This window comes from Sceloporus occidentalis, unplaced genomic scaffold (genome assembly GCF_023333645.1).
Source record: "Sceloporus occidentalis isolate IW3139 unplaced genomic scaffold, rSceOcc1.0.p SCAF_7, whole genome shotgun sequence".
Lineage (NCBI taxonomy): Eukaryota > Metazoa > Chordata > Lepidosauria > Squamata > Phrynosomatidae > Sceloporus > Sceloporus occidentalis.
The window spans coordinates 18040156-18065863 of NW_028316987.1; the positions used below are offsets into that span (position 1 = coordinate 18040156).

The following is a 25708-nucleotide window of genomic DNA, read 5'->3' on the forward strand; positions in this document are numbered from 1 at the left end:
AGTGATGCTCAAAATTCTATAACAAAGACTTTTACCATGTATGGAGCAAGATATGCCATATAGCCATATTGGGTTCAGGAAAGCAAGATGCAAATAATTTCAAAATAAAATTAGCCTGTGCTTTATAGATTATAGCAAAGCCTTTGATTGTGTAGATCATGAAAAGCTTGATTATCCTGATGCATGACCTGCACTCAGGACAAGAGGCTACTGTTAGAACAGAATATGGAGAAACTGAATTGTTTCCAGTTGGCAAGGGGTTCAGGCAAGGCTGCATTTTATCACTCTTAATAAATACTTAATAAATATTGAACAAGTAATAAGTAAAGCAGAATTAGACTCTGAGAAATGAGGCATGAAAATTGGAGGAATATCAACAATTTAAGATGTGCAGTTGGCACCAGACTACTAGCCTAAAATAGCAATGATTTGGATTGATTACTTAAGGAAATCAAGAAAGAAAGTGCAAAGTCGGATTTACAGCTGAACATTAAGAAAACAAAAATAATGAGCACAGATGTTTTATATAACTGTACAGCAGATGATGAAGACATTGAAATAGTTCACGATTTTCCATATTTTGTTTCAGTCATTAATCAGAATGGGGACTGTAGTCAAGAAATCAGAAGACTGGGACTTGGAAGGGCAGCTATGAAGGAACTAAACAATATCCTGAAGTATACAGATACATCATTGAATACCAAAATCAGGATTATCCATGCCATTGTATTTCCAGTTTCAAGGTATGCTTTTGAAAGCTGGACAGTGAAGAAAGCTGATAAGAAAAAAATTGGCGGGTTACAGACCGCCGAAAAGCGGTGGTCTGCTGCTGCCGCCGGTTGCAGCATCTGGGAACCACAGCAGCCAAACGGCGCGGTTCCCGGACACTGCAAAGAAGAAGCGCGAAAATCGCGCTCCTTCCTGCGCCCCGGAAGAGACGGCGCAAGTGCCGAAGCGCGCACTCGTGGCATCATTTCCAGGACGCGACGTGCGGACGCAGTGTGTCAGATGGCGGCGGCCATGTGGAACGGCCGCCACCATTTCGTACGGACTCAGTCCGTACTAGGGTTAGGGGCGTCTGGAAGAGATGCCCCTTTCTAACCCTAGTACGGACTGAGTCTGTGCTAGGGTGCCCGTTTGTAACGAGCCATCAATTCATTTGAAATGTGCTAGAGAAGCATTCTGCTGAAACTGTGGACTGCTAAAAGACAAATGAATGGGTCCTAGAACAAATCAAATCAAGAATGAATTCTCCCTAGAAGCCAAGATGGCTAAACTGAGATGGTCATACTTTGGCTATACCATGAGAAGACATGACTCATAAGAAAATACTTTAAACTTTATAGAACTTTAAAATTGTTTAGGGTGGCTAAAAGGAAAAGGATTTGGAAGAGCTTCAAGACTCTACTGACTTGGGGAACTCTTCTAATTTGGGGAATAGCCATGACAATGATATACATGGGTTAGTGTAAGCAAACATAAAGTGATGGGACAAAAACATTTTACCTTTCTATTTACCTTTATGGAGTCTGAGGTGGCTATGGCTAGTTAAGAAAGGAAATTTGGCATTGTGCTACAAAGTTTGACGAAAACATTAATCCAAAATGCACAGCTGCTGGAAAAAAGTTCTATGTTGCGCACAATAAAAATTGTAATAAAAAAATCTGTCAATATCATACCGTACTTATACATATTTATTACTTGACCATACTTGGACATTGCACCTTTAAAAGGATACTGTGGAGATGGATAAGATGTGGAGACAGACAATCAAGAAGATCTACAGAATGGAGTAAGTCCCCCGTGTGGAAGGATTGCTATGTGTGGAACTAGTTAAGCTTAAAACAAGGTGAGCAAGTAGAACCATGATTTGTTGTTGTGTGCCTTCTAGTCATTTCCAACTTATGGTGACCCTATGATGGGGTTTTCTTGGCAAGGTTTGCTCAGAGGGGCTTTTCCTTTTGCGTTCCTCTAAAGCTGAGAGCGTGTGACTTGCTCAAGGTAACTCAGTGGGTTTCCATGAGTTGTAGTCAGCCATGATAGAAGAGCATAAAATTGTGCTTGGTGTGGAGTAACTGTCTTATGAATCTCTCATAACACTACAACCTAGAGTCATCTTCTGAATGATGGTCGATTCAAGACAGACAAAAAAGAAGCACTTCTTCATACAGTACATAACATAAATCATGGAATTCATTGCCACAGGATGAGGTGATGGCCACCAACTTCAGCAATTTTAAAACTGGTATTAGACAATTTCATGCAGGATAAACCTGTCAATAACAGCTAGTCAAGATGGATGTATATATTCCCTCTGATAGCAGAGGCAGCAGGATTCTGTATCAGAGTACCAGTTGCTGGAGAAGAAGAACAGGAGGGTGTTATTTCCTTCGTGTTCTGCTTTGGGTCTTTCAATAAGTATCAGGCTGGGCACCGTGAGGAACAAGACTGCTTGACTAGATAAAAAATTATTTGATCTGATCAAGCATGGCTTTTCTGATGTAGTTATCAGTGGGAGAGAAAAAAGAAAAGTTAGCCAAACTGAAGAATTAAAACGTGTGTGCAGGTGTGAAAATAGAGGATAGTAGGGCAATAGACTGAGTATTTTAAAGCTGGGTCTGCCGTGTTGAGGGTAAAATGCACAACAGCAAAGCAAGGCACAGAAGGGAGAACAGAGGAGATGGCTGGCTCTGGTCCTCCTGGATTCACTGGATAGGTCAAAAAGTCTAAAAATTCTAAGAATTCAATTTTAAGAATGATCCATGGCCCAGACATTACATTGCTCTTTGGAATCCATACTCCACAATAAAATGGGGTCATTATAACCATGAGTTGGGTACTCTTTCTGTGAAAATACCTAGATCATACCAAAGCTCTTTTGCTACCTCTTTCGTCTTTTTCTTCTGTCTGATAGCTTAATTATTAAGCAAGAATGGCAGCTCTGACCTTTAAAAAAAATGATGGCCCATGGGAGCCATTCCTGAACTGATCTATCCATCTCCCAGGAAGGCAAAATGTTTGCATTCTGAGACATCATCCCATTCTATTTGTGGATTCAGTCCTGGAGAACACACTCACCCTGCTAGCAATGGTCTTCAAGTAAAGCAAACTGCTTTTTGAGACAGAGAGAAGGAAATGTCAGGGTTTTGTTTTCTTTTTTCCGGGCTTCTTCCAGCCGTCAGAGGTCTGGAAAGAGAGAGAACTACTGGCTATGTGCAATTAAAAACCCCAACATTTCAAGACAAGTAAAAAAAACCAATTTGTGCAAATGCACTATGAACAAAACAGATCGTGCGGATTATGTAAATGTTGCTTGATTATACACAGATTTTATTTGGCACCAGCAGTTAATAGTCTGAAACATTGCCACTATATTAGATCAGATACTCTAAAATAATTGGAAAGTAATGGAAGGGAAGGAGGGGCAGGAATTAAGAGACACTGTTAAATAGGTGCAGTGGAAATCAGTTACCCATGAGAAAGGGCCTAATTGGTAGGGAATGGGAATTGCATAGTAAGGAATGGGGGACATGATCACTGGCAGGCTGGCTGTCATGGATGACACACCCTGCAGCATTTCACAGTTGGAAACTGGGACATGTACGGTCCAGCAATAGCAGAGTGTGAGCAAGATGGCAAAAAGGATTAATGAGGAAGAAACTAAGAGAGGCTGCAGCAGTTTGCTTTTGCTTGAGCCTAGTGGGAAGTGCAAAATTTACTACCTCCTCTCTTCTTCCCCTTACTGAGTTTGCAGCAATAGAAGTAAGCCAGAGGCAAAGGGAGGGAGGGAAACTGGGACATTATGAAAGCAGCTGGTGGAAAAATGGAACAATAGAGGCTTGATCAAGACTGTCCCTGTCAAATCAGGACAGTTGGAGGGTATGGGATGAGGATGTAATTTCAATTCACTTTTATAATCATTTACCAAAATTCACAAATTTGTTCACTTTCAAAATGTGAACTTGAGGGTGTTTTCTTAAAAGTAGAATTCAGGAGAATCCAAAACTGACAGATTCATCCATTTTGTTAGTATACCCTTCATACCCTGCACTGTATTTGGGGTCAATATATATTTTCATATCTGGTGTCAGCATACTCCTAATAGGTCCTGATGACTTTTTTGAACACTAGGTGAAGTTCCAGTGAGAAAGGAGTGGAGACCTGAAAGCATGGGCATAATCTAGATATTACTACAGTAGTTGAATGGGTGTGCTGACTACTACCTCACTCTGGTCCTTTTGCATATCCTCTTGCACCAAGAGACAAAGGAGGTCTCATTGCACCAAAGTAGTAAGCCAGTTCCTTCTGCCTGCTCCCTGCCATGCTTCCAACCAACCTCCCTGTCCATTCACCCTGGGGTTGTCCTAATCCAATCACTGTTTTTGTAACCCTTAAGTTAGAGCCATCAACCTGTCTGGAATTCCATTGCGAATTCCAAGGAAAGGACATCAGACCTTTTTTTACCACCACTTGAGGCTAGATTTCAGGTATAAATATTGGTCCCAAAACCTAGCCTCTGCACACACGATACGTATACAGTTAATCCCCCATCTGCACTCTGTGTATAGCTTGTGCTGCCCTCAGACCCCAGTCTGAGCTATTCCCACTTTCCATAGTATACCCTTTGAACAGGTAAATATTGCCCTCTTTAAACCCCTCAAACTCTGCTGTCTAATTTCAGTACCTCCCTTTCAGTTAGCTGTGAATGCTATGGCTGTTTGAATCACTATCATATGTGTGAATGCTCTTCACATATTTCTAAATAAAATCTTAATTCACCCAAACCTGGAGTCCTCCTCAGTTATTACTGGTATACCACAGGTGCCAATGGTCCTAAAGTTACCCAGCTTCTTGCAAGTTTAGGTTAATTTTGCTGTCATTTAAAGAGAAGCTGATGCACTTGGTGGGGACCCCTCAGTCCCCCACCTTTCTTTGGGTAGCTATCTAGGCTTCAGCATGTAAAAAGTCTGAGTTTAACCCATGTATATGCCAGACATGTTCGTGCTGATTTAGGGTTGCAAACCCCTTTTCCTCTCCAGAGACACTCTTTATATTTTTCACCTTTGTTTTTTAGGTCCAGTATGGTATTCTCATGCTGGGAATTGCTGTACTTATTGGATTTGGCTGCTGCAGATAGGAATTTACTAAAGCGTGGAGACTTTTTCATATGGGGGATAGCATGCACATGAGATTTAAAACATCTGAATGCAGGAGAAAATGAAATGGAAGATTTCCCTACCTCTGTTTTTGCAGATGCTCCTTTCTTATTGTTAAGAATATCTTGGCAGTCAAATCATTAGAATTCTTCTTTCAGTATAAAAAGTGAAATTCTGGAAACCTGATTAAATTTTACTGCAAGCAGAGTTCAGCCATTGCAGCTATTTTTAAAAGGGAAAATGGTCTAAAACTTGCTGGTTCTCCTCCTATTGATATTCCTCACCAAAGCATACCACCAAACAAGAAACTCTCTACACATTATGGGCTACATATCAGGAATATTAAAACATAACAGAACAAAAAATCCTTTCCCTTTTGCATAACGGTGCATTTTGGTTCTAAAGTTTTATTGGGCAGACTTTTTGTATTCCATTCCAAAGCTGCAACCAATCATGCTTTTCTGGTTGTTTTATCTGAATGATAACATACTTTGGCAAACAATTGCAAGGATACTTTACATTTTTATGTATAGAGGTAAAGCATCTTATATGCAAATCTAAATATGTAATATTCTAGCACATGGATCCTAATGATGCCAGGCAAATTATCTGATTGGTTGATTATATTAAAAATATTTATCATTTGGATGTCCAAATAACAGAATCCCAGAAGTCAGCTATGACTGGCTATGGATGAGCGTGTCCAAAGGAGGGTGACTAAAATGGTGAAGGGTCTGGAAACCATGCCCTATGAGGAAAGACTCAGGGAGCTGGGGATGTTTAGTCTGGAGAAGAGAAGGTTAATAGGTGAAATGATAACCCTGTTTAAATATTTGAAAGGATGTCATATTGAGGAGGGAGCATGCTGCTCCAGAGACTAGGACCCGGAACAATGGATGCAAGCTCCAGAAAAAGAGATTCCACCTCAACATTAGGAGGCACTTCCTGACAGTAAGGGCTGTTCAAGGGTGGAACAAACTCCTTCAGAGTGTAGTGGAGTCTCCCTCCTTGGAGGTCTTTAAACAGAGGCTGGATGGCCATCTGTTGGGGATGCTTTGATTGAGAGTTCCTGCATGGCAGGGGGTTGGACTGGATGGCCCCTGGGGTCTCTTCCAACTCTATGATGATATGATTCTATCAGTTAGCAAATTTGTTGCTTTCCTGCTTTGTACAGTATTTGGCTATAATCCTTGGTGTTGTTTGTCAACCTTTTCCATTTCCCCCCGTTAGCAGCTGATTTGAAAACAAGCATAATTCACCTCATATCAGATTGCCATCTGTAATAACAACCATCAGTCCAAAGTGCATGCAAATATTTGAAATAATGTTTCATGTTTTATTGTTACAGAGGAAGGAGAATGGAAAGAAAAAGCTATCATGGTGGTGCAAAGTTCCTGCTTTAAGTTGTTTTTAAAGCTGAGAACCTGCTACATCACCTTGGTTCAGAGAAAGCTTTGTGGCATTAATTAATCATGTTGCTTATGATGATCCTGTGCTGTAAACACAGTTCACTCAGTTGCTATGTTGAGAGAGTGTCAAGTGTTGCTGAAGGTTGGTTTTGATAGGGCAGAGTGTATCCAGGCTGTATGTATCCAGGCCAGAACTTGTGAAAGTTACCACTTTCAACTCTGAGAATCCTATTCCCACAGCCAGCATGCCCGCTAGCCATGCTGACTGAGGGATTCTGGTACCTATACTCCAGAAAGTAACTTTTCCAAGCTTTGATGCAGAAACTGTGACGTTGAAGCGCTAGGTTACTTGAGAACCAGCTGAATTTATCAAGCAGGTCAAACTGTCAAAATAGAATTCCATATTAGAACCTGAGTAGTCAGCTACAACTGGTTGCTTATCTGGTGGAGGGATAATTTGTCATTGTTATCATTATATGCTGGGAAATCCAAGTAGCTGACAGACTGATCCCATCTGTTAATGCAGTAAGGATGCATTGTTCACAAACCACATTGAAAGGAATAGATGTTGATGACCACAATGTATTTTGCTCATTTCCCACTTTCCTTCAGAAGTGGTGAATTGTTAGGTCAGCTGTCGATGAATATACAGTGGGCCCTTGGTATCTGTTGGGGTCTGGTTCCAAGAGGCCTACGTTCCATTATATACACTGGCATAGTAAAATGGTACCCCTTATATAAAATAGCAAAATCAAGGTTTGCTATTTGGAATGTGTATATTTTTGAAAATGTTCAAGCCATGAATGGTTGAATCAGTGGATGGACAATCTATGGAGAGCCAACCGTATTTCCATTCTCCTCCTTACCTGCCTTGGACACCCAAACTACTGAGAATATTTACACTAAGAGATAAGGAAATTATAATTGGAGCAATACATTTTTAAGGGAAAAAATATATTAGGCACTGGAAATATTCCTGAGTGAATTGGCTTGTTGGATAAGTGTTAAAATATGCAATATGGGTGAGGGGTTTCCCCCCTGGATTCAGCATCTTTGGTGTTAATGGCAATGTTGTAAACAACTAATATTTCATGATTTTCTGTTTTAAGATGTGTAGCCCAGGATATGAAGTGACTAAATTGCTTTTCCAATACAAGATCATAAAATGTGCCAAACGCCAGCATTGCTGGAGAATAACATATCCACAGATGTTTGGGATGTACGGACAAATGTTGGATATCAGAGTGTGATATTCAGTTAATATAAATTGTCTTCTTGATTATGAAAGAATAATTTAGATAATTGGGCTGGGAAAAGCTTTAGGACAATAAGGGCCAGTTTCTCAATGGTTCCTTGGTGACATTTTCCCAGACCCCTTATTTCCTGGGCCAGGAATGGAGGGGGGATGTATTCATTGGTGTTGCTTTTTCTTTGGTCTTTCTTGAACCTTTCAGTGTTTCTGAAACTATCCGCATTTTGTATTTTCCTTGAGAAAAACCTCCTGGAATTCAACTGCTAGTCTCCAGGAAGTTGTAGGGTTGGAAATGAGGTGACCAGCAAATATTTTTGTGCTGCTCCCTGTCATACTTTCGATTTTGATCATTCATTCATTCACTGAATATCAATGCCAGTTCTCCAAAACAACTCACATATGTGTTTGAAGAGGGTCTTAGGTTTGAAACTGCTCCAATGCTCCAACCACATTAATACAGCCTGCAAGAGAATGCTATAATCCTGGCCAGCTGATGACTGGTTTACACTAGAATAATGTCAGTGAAGTCAGTGAAATGTAGTCTGGACACAATTGTCTACTGCAATTTTCTCTACCCTGATGTCAACCAGATGAGTCGGACTATAACTCCCATTATCTGCAGCAATGCAGATACTGGCCAGAGATTGTTGAACACACTTTAGCTCCCAGCCTTCCTCATCTGGTGATGCTTTATGACATCCCAACAACGTCTGGAGGGCCATCTTGTCATTGATCTTCTGGCTGGAGATGAAAAGAGTTGCAATACAACTAGAGTTACCTGGTTGTGTAGAAGAGAGCACTTCAGCAGGTGTTGCTTGAAATGACCACCAACTCCTGAAATTTCCTCTTCCATTGCAACCATTAAAGGTGTAGGAGCAATCTCCAATTTTCAGTCTGGCAGCCCTCAATCTAGCACATCTGGAGGGTACCAAATGGGAGAGACGGCACTGGACAATTGTTCCCATAGACTTCATAGAGATAGAAAATGCATAAGAAGAACATTTATCTTTTTTAAGAAATGGCAAAGTGGACATGCCTGTCCTATAGAAATCTATTGCTGGGCATGAGGGCCAATAGGCACGCTTCTACCCACTTGAAAAATGCTTTCCTTCTTGCCACCTAGGTCTCTGCAGACACTCTTTCCCTTTTGCTCTGCTATAGAAGGCTGTTATAGATTTCTCTATGCTTACTATAAGGCCTTGTAGATTAAATCCTGTAACAGGCCAAGAGAAGTAGGAATAAATGAATGGAGAGAGAGATTTCAAAATAGCTCAAAGGGAAAAGATTAATAGCTCCCTTTTTAATTTGCATATTCTCATGTCCAGCTTCTGGAAACTCCCATGTTTCCCTGATTAGTTTAATGCTGATGATACAGATAAATACATTGAAACAACCCTGAGCTTGCCGAGCAAGTAGGGCAGGGAGGAGACAGTGAAAGCTCTTCTGTGATGATATTTTACATTATTAAATGCTAAGTGCTTGCCCTTTTATCAAGGTCAAGTGGGAAAGGAGGGGTGGATGGAAATGCAATCCTCCTATTTATTGCCAGCAGAGTACATGAGATGCAATGCCAGCTGACTCAGTGGATGTGCAAAACAGAGTGGAGCATCTTGTTCTGAAGTCAACTGGTTTAAATGGACTTCACAACTCATCAAGAAATGAACCCAAGTGATAGAACTGATTGATTCAAAGCTCTTGTTTCTGACTGACTCGCGTTATCATGATGATGATTATTATTACTATTATTATCACGAGGCTAAAAGTCATACATTTTTGCTGAGAAACAAAGCAAGGCAAATGTGGGCCTGTTCCCATAATGATGTCAACCTGTAGCTGCAATGGAGGAAAAGCCAAGCAGTTCACATTTTTACCTGCATCAGCTGTGGCTGTGTAGTTATGCCAGATTCACCACATAAACTGCATAATTACCATGGAAGATCTAGAAGAAATAATCCTAGATAATAAGGAAATTGAAACAGTCAAAGTGTTCCCATTCATTAATTCAAATATTGTTCAGAATGGAGGCCGGAGTCAAAAATTCAGAGGATTGGGATTGGGAAGGGCTGCTGTGAAAGAACTGGCCAAGATCATAAACTATAAAGACATAATTCCAAACACTAAAGCAAGGACCAACATGTTAAATAAGATACCCCCAAACATTAAAAGAAGGTATTGGAGAGCTCTTTTGTGTTTAATAACAGCTGCAAGATTGACAATAGCTCAGTATTGGAAAAGCTCCAAAACAGCACAGATAGAAGAATGGCTATTTAAATTAACAGATATGATAGAAATGGACAAACTGACGGCGTGTTTAAAACATAAAAATGTGGAAAAGGTTACAAATGAATGGTCGAGAATAACTGAATTTTGTAAAGAAAGATGGACATAAGAGCAGGAATCTTTTTTATTGTGATCTAACAATTATGAACAAAATATCTGCCTTTTCATATTCAAAGTATATATGTATGTGTTCTCAGATATACACATACACAACATTGGGAAATCAATGTTGAAACTTTGAAGTTATGTGTTGGTCACTCTAGGGGAGGAGGAAGTTGCTTGCACTAAAACTATTAAAGGGGAATTTGTTCCAAACATGTGGAATGAAACCCTCTGATATCCAAAACGTCGAAGGCTTTCATGGCTGGCATCCATAGTTTTTTTAGGGTTTTTTGGGCTATGTGACCATGTTCTAGAAGAGTTTCTTCCTGACCTTTCGCCAGCATCTGTGGCTGACATCTTCAGAGAATGCTTGCCTGCAAAGGACTGTGTTTGTTTATTTGTTGTTTTATTTTATAAAATCTTTAATATATATATATATTAAAAAATAAAGCAAGGATCGTCCAAGTCATGGCAGCTACATTTTTGCCCACATGTTGGAAGAGTTAAAATTTGGACTACAGGTTCACTAGGCATATTGGCTAGGGGTTTCTGGAAGTTTCAATCACCAAAATGTGATCCCCCCCCCCCCAGGCTTCATTGGACAGCAAGTGACACTTTCCTTTCTGGTTTCCTCCCTTCCTGCTCCTGCTCTCTGCTTCCAAGCAGAAAGTGTAGTGCTGTATATGGGAGCTGGGGTAGAGAATGAAGTGATGGGATAGAGGAGCAGTGGGAAAACACGATTGGCACTGGGACTGGATTGCTGCTTATCTGCTCCGTGGGCAGAAGCTAAGCACAGTGCTTCTCTGGGGGGGAAATGGCTTAGCAGAGCTGCCTTGGAGAGTAAGTGGGGTTGTTTTGTTTTTTTGGTTTGCACTACAGCTCAATTGCAGTTCATATCTATGTACAAATAGAAAATGCAATAAAATAGCCAAAAGAATAATAGCATTTTAAATGTAATATTTGACAAGACTAGAATTTTCTTGCCCCCCCCTACCCCTTTTAATATTTCCATATATAAATCTCTAACTTGGAATAGTGGATGGAGTATGTGGATGCACCACAAGGTTTTCTGTACCTTTCATCAAATCAAAGCAGATAGGAAGAACAGGGTTAATGTCTCAAAGGAAAGAGAAGAGATAATTTACAAATCCCATTAGATACACTACTGTAATACTAAAAACATGGGAAATGTGTCTTTTTTGTTGTTAACTGCCCTCGAGTTGATCCTCAAAAATATCAAAGTAAAGGAATACTTAATATCTTTCTTTTAATACTAACATTTTATAGCACAGAATTTAAGGCCTGTTAATGAGGTATTTGAAAACTATAGTAATGAATGGAGAATTATAGAATTAATTTGCTTTAAGGACAGGGAAATTAAATTATGTCATGAAATGTGCAAAGATATGGCTACTATCAGACCTCTGTTCTTCCCAGATTTTCAAGCAGGACATTTACTGATTTTATGTGCTAAGACAAAATGGGTGAGTAGGAGGCTCACATGATTTGCAAGACCTGTGCATTAATTAAAAGCCATAAAGAAGGTCTGCTATTCAGGTTGTATAATATATTAATTCAGCCTGAAATGAAAGAGCAGGAAAAGATTCAGAAGGTTCAGAGGAAATGAAGTGCCATCCTGCAGGGAAGACATTTTTCAACTCAGAAATGGAGAGCAATTTTTTCGTAATGAGGTTAAATACACTATTGCTACTAATCTCTGGGGAAATTATTGCAAGGACTTGTGTAAATTGTACCTGATCTCACTGAAATTAAGCAAGGTTAACTGAGGAACCCTGTGTGTGTGTCAGAGCTGTACAGCTGCAAGTGCAGACCATCAGCACCTTTAGTGAAATTGCCTTGTGATTTAGAATTTTATTGCAAATATTAGTCATGATATTTGTGGTTAGGGTCAGTAACATCGCTAGGGAGGTACGGGGAGTGTGGGTCACACCGGGTGACCCGTTGGAGAGGGGTGACATCCAGCTGCGCACCCCCCACTTCAGCCCCTAGTGAGTTGCTCTTGATCCTGGATCATACTGAGCAACTGATTCTATGTATGTAGTAGCTTTCTTTCTTTCTTCTAAAAAAATTAGAATATTTATTAATTTTAATACTGTCTAATTCACAACCAAAGTAATAAACATTCAGGAGAGCAAAGCAGAAAAGGAGAAAAAATAAGAAAGGGGGGGGAGAGGAGAAAAGGAAAAAGATATGCCTATTGCAGTAGCAATAGCATTTACATTTCTATACCACTTCATAGTGAACTAAGTACTCCCCCAACAAGCTGGGTACTCTTGCCAACCTACAAAAGGATGGAAGTCAGTCTGGAGCCCTCTGGGATCAAACTCACAATGTTATGAAATTGAAGGCTTTCATGGCCGGCATCCATAGTTTTTTGTGGGTTTTTTCAGCTTTGTGGCCATGTCCTAGAAGAGTTTCTTCCTGGCGTTTCAGCAGCATCTGTGGCTGGAATCCTCAGAGAATGCTTGCCTGGAAAAAGTTGGGTAAATATATATACTGTGTGAGCCTGGGAATGCAGGACAATGTTGTGGCTGCAGTACCAGCACTGAACCACTGCACCACCAGAGCTCATATAAAAAGTGGGCCCTTGTTATCCGCTAGGGTTTGGTTCCAGGACCCCTGTGGAGAGAAGGGAGCCCCACGGATGGACCGAGGGACAGACAGAGGAGCCAGAGGAGCTCGTCTAGGCCTGACAAGGGCAGTGGGAATGACAAGCCTTGGCTGTCTGTTGGGGCTGGAGGACCTGGGAGGAAGAAAGATCCAAGGGCAGCACTCCAGAGTGCCGCTTCCCAGGGGAAGGTAGGTCCCGGCTGGATGACCTCGCAGTCCCTTTCAGCTCTGGCTCTGCTGAGGCTCTGCCGCTTGGCTTCCTGGTTGCGAAGATCTTACAATAAACAAGCTGTGGTATATTAATCACTGCTGAAAAGGACAACTCTTAGACAGTTGTAGTGTGACTGCTTGTAACACGATATCCCCCTGTTCTCTTTCAGACTTGATTTTTATATATTTAAAAAGAAAGCTGTGAACATCCTTCTTTGGCATTTTCTTATAGAGCTTTGTTTACTCTTTTGCACCCACTGAATGCTTCCCAGTTTGCAACAGTATAGAAAATCTCCCTGGCATATGTAAAATTACAATCCGGCCTCTAATTTAAGTGGCCACAGCAGCCACTCAAGTCAGCATGCTGCACTGCTAACCACCTCTTACAAAGGACAGTGTTCTTTCAAGTGTACATCATCAGTCTCCCTCTGCAGCTTAAACCCAGTGTGTTCTTTATTATAGCTCCTCAATAGAGACGGAGAACAATGAATCCCTTCCCTTCCCCCCTTTTTGTGTGTGTATGTTTATGTTATATACTTTAGGGTAGCTGGTAGGGAGGCAAACTGCATGAATTTATTTAGGGTTTTTGTGTGTGTGTGTGTGTGTTATTTGTTTTCTGAATTTTTTAGCTAGAAACCTCCCCTAATTCTTTCCCAGTTCCTTAATATTCCTCCGCAACTGAGGTGACCAAACAGATATTCTCATCTCTGACAGCCAGTTGCATTCCAGATTCTTAAATTCTATCACAGATCTTAAGTTAATTTTATCCTAGCTGCCCTTTTATTTTCTTTCTAGTTTGTGGTTATTAATATTTATTGCCACCGTGACAATATAAATGCGGACTTTCTCTTTATAAATAATTCCTTTTGTTCCATCTTTTTTCTGCTTTACTTCCTGGCTTTGTATCCGTTTATTTCAACCACCTTCTCCCATTTTGTCTGTGTTTGTGTGTGTGCCCTCAAGTGCCAGTTGACTTATGGCAACTTCATCAGTTTCGTAAGGTGTTTGTAGGCAAGAAATACTCAGAGGTGGTTTGCCAGTTTCTCACCTCACAGAGATGTAAGGAGACAGAAAAAAAGCATCTTGAGCTAATTGGTAGAAAGATGGGATATAAACTTAACTAACTATCCAAATAATTATGAACTAATATATTGACTGGATATTTACTTGGTGTCAATGTAGGATGTAGACCCAAATTATCACTCACTAGACCATAACATTTGTAACCCTGTCTCAGCAACATCTCTCCTCCAACTCCAATCCATTCACATGGGATGGGCAAATCTGCCAGATTTGCTGTCTCCCATCTTTGAATGTTGTGAATTTTGCTAAGATTCTGATGAAAAATCAACTGAAATAAAATGTATGTTCATCTCTATGAGACGGAAAAATATGCCAGGTTAATCTTCATTCATATTAAAATTTAGCAGTTCTTGATAAATTCTGGTTTTTTAAAAATGAAGTATAACCAAATTCTCACCCATTCTTAGCCTTCACCACGGTCCAGTTATTGGTCTTGGAGACGTACTTTATGGACATTGAATGTCAACCCAGCACAATGTTTTATTTTTGATTTAACTCATTCCTTAGCTACCTTTTTAGATCAAAATATTTCCAAGGTGGCTTATAGCATAAAAGCAATGCAAGCATTTTAATAAATGGCATGAAGTATAAACAATATTTAAAGATTGATTTCAATGAAATCAAATTTCAAAATATCGTTAGTAGTAGATAACATAAAGACTTTAAATTAAATTCCTGGGAGGTGGGTTTTAAAGACTCTCTTTAAATCAGCCACAAATAGGACTAGCTGTGTCTCTCTTAGAAGGCAATATCTCAAGGTAGGAGACAATATCTAAGGTCTTGTCTTCAGTGCCTGTTAATGAACCACTGGAGTCATGAAGAAAGGGGAGGAATAAGTGGTATCTGATTTCTGTAGACAAGCTCAGATCCACTTGCAGATGATAGTAAGAAAAGTCTACCAAGCAACAGCTTCCCAGATCAGGGAATTTGTAGGTAAAAGACCCGAAAATACTAGATGTTTTGGCAGTACTTTCAGAGATGCCATTTAGAGCAATTATTCCATTAGTCCAAGGTATAATCAAGTTTCATCTTTGAGAAATAAAATAACTGATGCTGTGCAACTGAGAAATAAATGGCTACTGATAGGTTTTTGAAACTTTTTCACGGTGGTTGCTTTTTGGTTTTTTGGCCCACATTTCTTCCTGGAGACAGTGCCCCCTCCACTGGCAGCAATTTTAAAAGTTTGTAACATATTGGTGAGCCCTTTCAGGGCAGCAAAACTTTTGTAATGATTTTTTGCTAAAACAACTAATAAAATGGACTGATGCTCGAGGACACTATGTTCCACTTTCCACTGCTTATGATGTGAATAAACCCCAGTCCCCAAAATATGCAGTTTCTTCATTGACATTTATTCCACCTTCTTCTTAAACAGATTTTCAAACCCCAGAGCTTGGACTTCAAAAGGATTTAAATGTATCCATTTCCCCTCCTCCTTACCTCATCTCCCTCTCTTTCACATACACACACATGACTTCTTTTGTGCATAACACGTAACTGACGTCACTGTAGATTTTTAAGTTCTGAGACGCTGGCCATCTGCTCTTGATTATGAGAACCTGAGCTCTTAAACTGTATGGACAAAAGCAATCTCATCCTCTCTGTCCTCCTGATGCACCAGTGACAGATGAGGAGGGGAACATTGCCAGAGAAAGTATAGATTCAGTGCTACATATTGGTGGATGGTAGGTTAAGCCTTGCCTATGTGTAATTGCTTGATCAGTTGAGATAAGAAATCTGTGCCTTACACAACCAAGGACTAATTGTCACTGGTAGGAGAAGCCAGCTTGACCTGGGAAAATGCAAGGACTAAAATGGAGAAAAGAAACATCCTGTCTCTCTTCTCTTGCCTTTTCTTCTCTCTTTCCTTCCTTCCTTACCAGGGGGTGCTGAAAAACTGTCAGCCCAATTGAGAAGGGAATGACCTAGAACCATAAAACGTACATGCTATTCCACATATTCACCCCAAAGTTCAACACAATTGGCACATCATTACTCAAGTTTCTTTGACCCTCCCCCCCAAAAAAAATTGGATGTCTGGTCACTGAAATACTGAACTGCTGCTGCTATCGTCACTGAATTGTTTGAAAATTTTCTTCCTTTCAAACTCTTTTAAGGCTTAGAAACAGGAATTAGTCAGATGAAGTAAGATCTAGTGAGTAGAGTGGATGGTCTAGGCACTCAAACCCCAAAGTCTTCAAAACATCAATCGCCTTGCCAGCCCTGTGAGCAGGTGCATTGTCCTGCAAAAAGAGATCACCTTTCCACGGCTTCAGTGCCTTCTTTGATTGGCACAGCAAATTGGAGTGCAGTCTGCCCTCAGCATACACTCCCTCACCATACGAAGCTTCAAACTTACGTGGACGGTGAGCGGCAAGGGACAAGATCTAAGGAGCCCTGGTGGCACAGTGGTTAAATGCCTGTACTGCAGCCATTCACTCGAAACCACAAGATTGCGAGCTCAAGACCAGCAAAAGGGCCCAAGCTCGACTCAGGCTTGCATCCTTCCGAGGTCGCTAAAATGAGTACCCAGACTATTGGGAGCAAATTAGCTTACTTGCTAATTAGCTTACTTGCTGTTCACCGCTATGATCTTTGGAATAGCGGTATATAAATAAAACAAATTATTAATTATTATTATTATTAAGATGGCACAGGAGCGCACCACCATTCAACTAAATGAGTCTCCAGCATTCACAAAATTTGTCTTACGTGGCAGGGTCCAGAACGGATCCTCCGCATATAGCAAGGGCGGACTGTAGTATTCTACATTAACTGTTTGGCCTTTCTAAAGATAGTCATCATTCCTTATCCCAAAAACATTATAGCCATGACTTTTCCTGCTAACCTTTGAGTTTTGAATTTCTTCAGATGCTGGTAATCCTAGTGCTGCCGCTGTATTTCATCTCCAGATCATGGTGATGTAACCATGTTTCATCAACAGTGATGAGACATTTCAAAAATATTATCACTTAGATCGCTCAAAATGCTGCAAAATCTACTACTGGTCGGCATTCAAACCACCCACTTGGCTGACAGCTTCTGCATAGCCAACTAACTGCTCATGAATTATAAATCCAATGTGTTTCCCGGGATATTTCTAGTGTCTCAGCAACTGTTTTAGTTGTGATTCACTGGTCTGCCAAAATCAGCTCATGATCAAGCTCAACAATTTTAGGAGTTAATAATCTTTAAGGCCTCTCAGACCTTGCTGCAACTTTGGTCTCAAAATTTGCACACTGAAAGTTAGCCACTTCTTCACGGTTGAGTATGATGGACACTTGTCATTCAGTGTTTGTATCATACACTCATGAATTTCCTTTGGAGTTTTCTTCTGCAGGAACAGGAACTTCACAACGGCCCAGAGTTCAGCACTTGAAAATTCCACTCTTTTCGTGACATAGTGATCTCAGTGATCTGGGGGGGGGGGGGTGGTCAGAAAGTAGGGATACGATCCTAGAAATTTGCAGTCTACAATTCAAAAGAACACTATTTCAAGCTACAATGACAAAATTATAGCCAGAATTTGGAAGCGGGTTGAACCAAGAACTTCTCAGCACAACTTTGTATTCTTTCTTTTTCTCTTATTTCTTTTCCACTTTTTCTGGGAAGCATTGCAGCTCTCTCTTTCCAGCTTCAAACAGCATGCAGAAATATTCCAAGATTGAGACCTGCTTGCAATGCTCCTTGAGACTGAGGGCCAAACTATGCATAATAATGGCAGCAGTGAGGAACTTCTCCCCAACACAAATTCTAGCTTCAGAAGCGAGGTGTTCCTCAAGATTACTTAAAGAGCAGAAAGGTTTCATTTGCTCACCTCCATGCCCACCCTGTGATCCCATTAGGCAACAGCTTCCATCCTTTTTTGATGCAAGTTACTGTCAATTCTCTCTGTGTGTATGTGACTTCAAGTCACTGGTCAACTTACTTCAAACCCATACATTTCACAGGGTTTTCTAGGCAAGGAGACTCAGTGGTGGTTTTGCCATTTCCTTCTTCTGAAATGCCTGTCATTTGATGGCAGTTTCCCTCCAAGTACTAACCAGGACTGACCTTGCTTCGCTTACATTTAGACCCTACTGTCAACTCTACAGCCATACAAATGAGCAGGCAATTCGGAGTTGGCATACAGGAACTCTGACAAATGATAAAAGACTAAAGAGGGTCATTTCTTACGCTTCTGTTTTAATTATAGAAACTAATGTACTCCTAGTGTAAGAATTAAAGAAGTAAAAGTCTTGGCAATGTCAACTACCTGAAGAAGAAGCTGACATTATTTAAAACAACTAGGAAAAAGGAATCCTCTTATAGATGTTTTCCTATTCATTCACGGAAAGGAGGAAGAGGAATTGGGGCAATTACTGTGGCCATATGTCCTATTTCCTAGGAGACACTCTTCTATATGAGTCTTCAGTTTAAGAGGGGACTCCTGCAGTTTTCCAGTCCAGTCATAGAAATGGGGGGAAACAGGGCTTGAAGATAACTACCAATAGTTAGTACGTGCAACCTTAGCAGACCCACCTCATCTGGTCACAGTCTTTCTTACTATGGTGAGATGTACAGTATGTAGTCACTACGTCTACATTTCCATCTCTCACTATCCAGAGATGATCCAAGCTATCATTTATGCAAACTCTTTTGTGGCAACATGTGAGTAGCCATCTTTCACTTAACTCCAGAGCAGAAATTATATTCACATGGTGCCTCATCTCACATAATGTATAGGTGTTTGTTTGTTTCCCTGCAGCACTTTGTAAACATTCTCCCCATACACACACACACCTCCATGCTACCTTTTTAACTTACTCTGCCTTGTGGTTCACCTAAAACAGTCCCAATAACCGTATGTCAAAGGAATATTGGAGATGCTCATACTCCGCGGTCCACTAGGAAACTGTGATGTCTTCATGGGGGGGGGGGCAAAGACTCGAAGGTGGCTCTGACCTTCCTGCTTACAGCAGAACAGCCACTTTGCAGGAACCAAGGCAAAGGCTGGCTGGCTGGGCCTGTGCATTTCCTGACACATGGCCACTCCATTGCAGGGAGGTGGCAGGCTGAGTCTCTCTCGAAACACTGTCACCCCCAGCCAAAACTCCAGGATGACTGAATTCAGTTGCAGGGGAACCAGTGTGCTGGGAGCTGCTTCTGCATTTGTGCAGGGTGAGTGGTGGTGTGAGCAGTAGAGTGCAGGAGGAAAGCTAGAGCATACCATGAAAGTGCTAGGTGAGGCACTGGAAAGAGTAGGAGAAATGGGAGAGTGAGCACAAAAGGTGGGGTAGATATACTGCATGGGTACAAGGTGAGGGAGAGTGTAGGATAGATGGGAAAGCAAGTGGTGTGAAGAGTGCAGTGAAAGAGGCAAGATGACAGAAGCACTGGAGGTGTTTGTATATGATAAAACGTTAATATTGTAATTAAATTGTTTGTACAATCCTAAGTATCGACATGTTCATTTTACGTGGATTCCCTTTCCCTTTTAATTAGTGCAGGAACCCTGTAAAGTAGGTTTGCTGGAGACAGTGGTAGCTGAAAGGCATATAGTTAATTCCATGACCAAGCAGAGATTTGAACGTGTGTCTCCATATTCCATGTCCAGCCCTCTATACTGGTTCAGTCGGATCTGCTGTAACTTTAAAAATTGTATGAAGGTTGAAACTGGAAGCCCAAGACAGACATTCTGATTCATTTTCTGCATAATGTCCCTTCTGGTGGAGAGTAGTTAAATTAAAACATAGTGGTTAAAAATAGAGGGGGAAGATTGTGTAGTGAGGCATGTCTTCCCACTTTTTTGAGGGAAGGCGCTTCCCTGTTTAGTCCACAAGTTGATGCTGGTTAAATTATTAGTTGTCTGTTGTTTTGCTCACATCCGCTTCCACTTCTGGCAAACCTATGAATGAGAGACCTCCAAGAGTCGTGGTCTTGCAAACCAAAACCAAGAACTTGCAAACTCAGGGTCATCACTTCCTTTACTGAATCAATACATCCATAATAGGATCCTCTTATTTTCTTACTGCATTTGACTTTATAGAACATTATCATCTTTTCCAATGGATCCTGGCATCTCCTAATGTGTTCAAAGTATAATAGCCTCAGTTGGAATCATTTTGGCTTCTAGCAAAAGTTCAGGTTATATTTACTCTTGGAATTAAAGTGTGAAGATGACAACATATTACTGGAAGCAAACAACCAGACTTTCCTTGAAAAGAAAATAATTTATTGAATACAGTATTAAGAAAACAAAAACAATGACAACAGATGAATTTTATGTTGTGTGCCTTCAAGTCATTTCTGACTTAATGGAGACCCTAAGGCAACCCTATCACAGGTTTTGCCTGGCAGAATTTCTTTGGAGTGGAACCCTTGTCCTCCTCTAAGGCTGAGAGAGTGTGACTCACCCAAAAGCACCCAGTGTGTTTACATGGCCCAGCAGGGATTTGAAATGTGGTCTCCAGTGTCTTAGTCCAACATTCAAGCCACTTACATCACACTGGTTCTCAAATGAATTATATGACTTTAAAATAGGTAATGAATATATTGAAATAATTAAAGATTTTCTGTATCTTGGCAAAGTCATTAATCACAATGGAGACGTTAGTCAAGAAAAAAGAAGACTGGTGTTTGAAAATGTAACTATGAAGGAATTCGATAAGATCCTCAAGCGTAAGGGTATGCCATTAATTATTCATTGCTAATCAATTAAAATCATTCCTGCCATAATACTTTCAGTTTCTATGTATGGTTGTGAAATATGGACAGTGAAGAAAGCAGACAAGAAAAGAATGCAATACATTTACAGTGTATGCGAGGTATTGGAAATGTGACAGGGGACCCTCAATTGAGGAATGGAAAGTCAAAGTTCATGAACTACCGATAATGGATACAGTTTCCATAATTGTAAAATGGAAAATGATACAACAACATAAGGAAAGACAGGGGGTAATAACTAAGTTATGGCCTTAGAGTTAGGGACTTAAAGGAAAAGCGGGGGGGGGGGGGGTAATGTTTATAATTTGAAGGCAAGTTATAAAATAGGATATAGGCACTTAAATAACACTGGAAAAATAATAATTCAATAATGTCTTGAAGGAATTCTGCACTAGAAAGGGGGGAAATGTGTACAAACCATATTAGGCTATATTAGACTGAGAGATAAAGAGAAATCAAGATGCCAAGGTAAAGTCATTATGTATATAACCTTTATGTATACACCGAAAATTGATCTTTATTTAGATGTAATTTTGCATACTATAGTGATATCATTTTTGCATATTGTGTGGATATAAAGTACTATTTTGTTTTATATATATATATATATATATATATATATATATATATATATATAAAGAATACAGTACATTTGTTTGAAATGTGCTGCTAGAGGAAAGTTCTATGGATACTATCGATTTCCAAAAAGATTAATGAATGGGTCTGAAAGCAAGTCAAGCCTGAACTCACCTTGGAACCTGCATAAGGATAAAGGTGGGATATAAACCAATCAAATAAATAAATATTCTTACAAGAAGCCAAAATGAATAAACTGAAGCTATTTTACTTTTATGGTTTGGTTTGGTTTGGTTTGGTTGTTTTTTAAATGAAGAAGTAGTCTTTTGATAAGTTGCTCTCGCTGAGCCCCCTACAGGAATAATAATTCTTGTTAAATTTACAGAAATACATGTACTACATATAATATATGAAATCTGATTTATGAAAAAGTATGCAAGCATCTTGACTCAAAAGGGTGGTGCTGGAGGAGAAAGAGGAGGAGGTGATTGTAATGATGATGGTGGTTCACATCAAACACAGAGATCTAACCTCACTTAATGGATCCAGAAACCAGTAAACCAGTAAATTAGAAATTGCTGGTGCGATACATTGCTTCCCCACCCACGCCCTTCCCAATCTGGAGGATTGGGAGATTTTCTGAACAGGTTTGGAACGCATCCGATGGAGCCGCAGGCACAAAATTCAAAGGGGTCCTCCTGATGCAGGAACAGAAGCCACTGGATTTAAGCCAATATTAATTAGGCAGACAAATTTGATTACTTGTGACCCCTGGCAAGACCCAGATGCTCCTAGACTAGCAATCTGAAACCAGAGTTCAAAAAGCTGTCTTCACCTTGGTGAAAACTATGCTTGGAGCATAACTTTCAGCAAGTGTGGCTTTTACCAATTCTGTACTAACGCTAGACTTGCCTGTACCCCTGTGGACAACATTATCCACCAAATCACAATGAAGAGGTGGGGGAGATGCAACACTTCCTTTGAAATTTCTCATGTACAGGAGGATGAGGAGCCTACTAATGAACATAGTCCAAAATGTGTTGGAGCAACTTTTTAAAAGCTCCCTCATTTTGTTTTATTTTGCTCTTGGAGTATATCTATGCCACACAGTTACAACAATTTGATGTCACTTTCAACTGCTATGGCGCCATCCAAAAGAATCCTGAGGTCTATAGTTTGGTAAAAGACTTGGATTCTCTTCTAGAGAGCTCTAGTGCTGTATGATCCAGGGGAGTGGATTAGAGCTCTCTCAGAAAGAGTTTGTAATACCTCACCAAACTACAAATCCCAGGATTCTATAGGGTGGAGCTATGACAGTTGAAGTGTTTCAGACAACCAATGCTGTATATACACTGCTTCAAATTGTGGAATATGGACACAGTCTCGGTTGCATTAGCAAGCTCAGAAACAATGGGATGATTTAGGTATCTGAAGATATTAATAATAGAAAATGGCTGTTGAGTTCATGCAGGGAGAAAATTATATGTGATTCAGGATCGCTTAGTAAGGTGTATTTCTAACTCTACAATATATTCAGAGGCATAGCACCCCCTTAAGTACATTAATATTATCTAGTGTGTGATTTGGGTGCATCCATACTCTAGAAATAAAGCAATTTGACACTATTTAGCTGCCATGACTCAGTGCTATGGGAATTCTGTGATTTGTAGTTCTGTGAGATGCAGTCTTCCCTTCCCTTACATGGGGGATCCATTCCAGACCCCCTCGCGTAAGGGGAAAACCACGTATGCTTGTACCCTATTGAAAATAATGGGACGTGGGGGTGCACGTCATTCATTACATTTTACTGTGCCATCAGCGTATGCTGAAAACCGCGGAAGGGAAGCCCGCGTATGGTGCGGGCTCACTGTATTTAGCCTTTCCTGTCAGAGAGCTCTAGTGCACCACCAAACTAGATTCCATAGCATTGAGCCATAGTAGTGGCTACTAAAGTGTCAAACTACTTTATTTCTGCATTGTGGCAGCTGCCTTTAGTGAGCTTTTACCTCATCGCAAATCTGTTGAGGAGAAAACATTGCTAGAAATCAGAGGGAAGATCGTGCCCCTCAGCCCCAGACTTTCTCCATAATGACTGTCCAACAAGATTCTTGTTGGAATGCCCTGAAAATTAGGTTGAAAGTGGGTATCATCCCATGAAGGGCATTGGGGCATTATTTCACTTAATTTGTTCCTCACATTATCTTCATTCTTTGTGTTCCTTTCTTTCATGGCAGCATCTTGCATCCGATGCTTGGTGGATGTGGTCCCTGTGAAGAATGAAGAAGGTGTTGTCATTATGTTCATATTGAATTTTGAAGATCTAACAGCTCTCATAGCTAAAAGTGCCCGGCAGACCCTGCACCAGCGTCTTTCCCATGGATGGCGAACAGGTGAGAAACACTGTGGCTGAGAATCATGGAACTGGGGCAAATGCATGTGGGAATTGATGTCAGTTCATACTGGAGATGTGAATACATGTCACTGGGGAGGGGGTAGATGCCTGGAAAATGTGGAATGGATTTTCTCTGGAACTTGGAAAGCATGTGGTGGATAGTTTGAGCTGGAATGTTCTTTTCAGACAGGGCCAATGCTTACTGAGAGTTTCATACCAGCACTGGTGGAATAATATTTTGTTTGAAGAAGATCTTCAGAATGCCACATCTGTAGGCAGAGAACACTCTGAAATGTGTAAATGAGAAGAAAATTGTACATAGAGGCAAGAAGAAAGCCAAGACCTTGGAATGGAAGAACAACTGTGGAAAAGACTATCAAGTCTTGGACAAGGATCTTGACATAAGCATCGCAACACTTTGAACTTGCCATAGCTTTCCTCAATGATGGATTCTATAAAGGCACCTTTAGCCAGAATTCTATTATCAACTTCTTGCATCCATAACTAGAGAAGCTGACAAGCTCATACCTCCTAGCTTGAAAGTGTTAGCTCCAGGGATGCATAATATTTGTCTCATTTTTACTCAGTATGTGGGAGTCTAGGGTTTTATGTAAGCTTGGAACAAACAGAGGATTAGAGCACTCCAATGGGAGGGAAAGGCCAAGCTCTGAGCCAGGCATGTCTGATGTTGATCCCAGATATTAGGTAGAACTGTGGATCGCTCAAATGTATTTGAAGGTAGGGAGAAAGAGAGCTAGGAATTACTTTAAAAGAATTTTCCATACCTTCTTGACAATTCCCATAACAATTCCCAGCGTTCTCCAGGGAGGGACATGACAGCCAGTATAAAAACAGTTTAAGGTTGTAGTGGAGATATGCTCCAAGATTCTGGAGCACATCGCACAACACTGACACCACAGTTGACTTTATTAGACCCATCTTTCGCTGGTGCTTATCATACAACATCATTGTTCTCCCTTTGCTGTATCGTACTGTGCCACAGTTGGGTCATTTGGAAATGGATTCTTTTTCTGCTTGACATAATCTATTAAGGACCCTATCCTGTTGTGGCTTAATAACCACTTTGGATACCAATGTCTCTTTCCACTTTGTTGCAATATTGAGGGCAATGTGGGTGTGGATTCATATGGGTATGGGTATGGATTCATTGCTTGCACCTCAGAGATTTACCAGAGACCTCCATTAAGGAAACTCCAGACTACTTCTGATGGTTGGGCTAGGAGGACACTAGGATTTCCTAAGATAATCACTGTTCTCTGGATTCAAGAAAACATTTAAAGAGTAGATAAAAAGTAAACGTACAAAGTTTTAAAGAGTAATGTACAAAAGCAGAACATGGGGAGTGGAATGATCCCACAATAGCGCCATTATGCAGTTGAGCAATTGTGGCTTCTTGTTGTTGCTGTTGTTGCTTTAAAAAGCATAGGGATGGTGGATTTACTTAGGACTTTCCTGCCCTAACTTTATGGTGCAGTGGTAGCCAAGGGTGGAGGTGCTTTGGATCTGGCATTACTCAGCTCTTACCTCACTCTGCACTTTTTTGCTGCTAGATTGTAGCCTTTGAAACATTCATGTTTTAACTAGCAGAGCACTTCTGGTGACAGATTTCTGAGATCAACTGGCAGAAGACAGTCTGCCACAAAAGATTAAAAGAGGATTTAACTGGCACATCTTCAAGTTTGGAACTGATTTTAAGAAAGATGATATTAAGGCATTCACTGCCCCACATTCATTCATTCATTCATTCATTCATTCATTCATTCTCTCTCTCCCCCCTCTCTCCTTTTCTCTCTTACCCACACTCTTCTTTCTGCCCTTCCCTCCCATTCATCTCCCCACCATTTATACATAGAGACAAGTTTGTTTGCTTTTTAATGCATTCAGTTAACGT

The 25708-nt window shown here is 40.5% G+C and overlaps 1 protein-coding gene across 3 annotated transcripts in view; it reads left to right on the forward strand.

Moving 5' to 3' along the window:
* The window catches only part of KCNH6 (potassium voltage-gated channel subfamily H member 6), a 151384-nt gene that overhangs the window by 48371 nt on the left and 77305 nt on the right, over nt 1-25708 (forward strand). For all 3 annotated transcript variants that reach the window (XM_089532221.1, XM_089532222.1, XM_089532224.1), the window contains exon 3: nt 23639-23794. In XM_089532221.1, coding sequence (XP_089388347.1) covers nt 23639-23794 — 156 coding nt within the window. The remainder of the gene's footprint in view (nt 1-23638; nt 23795-25708) is intronic.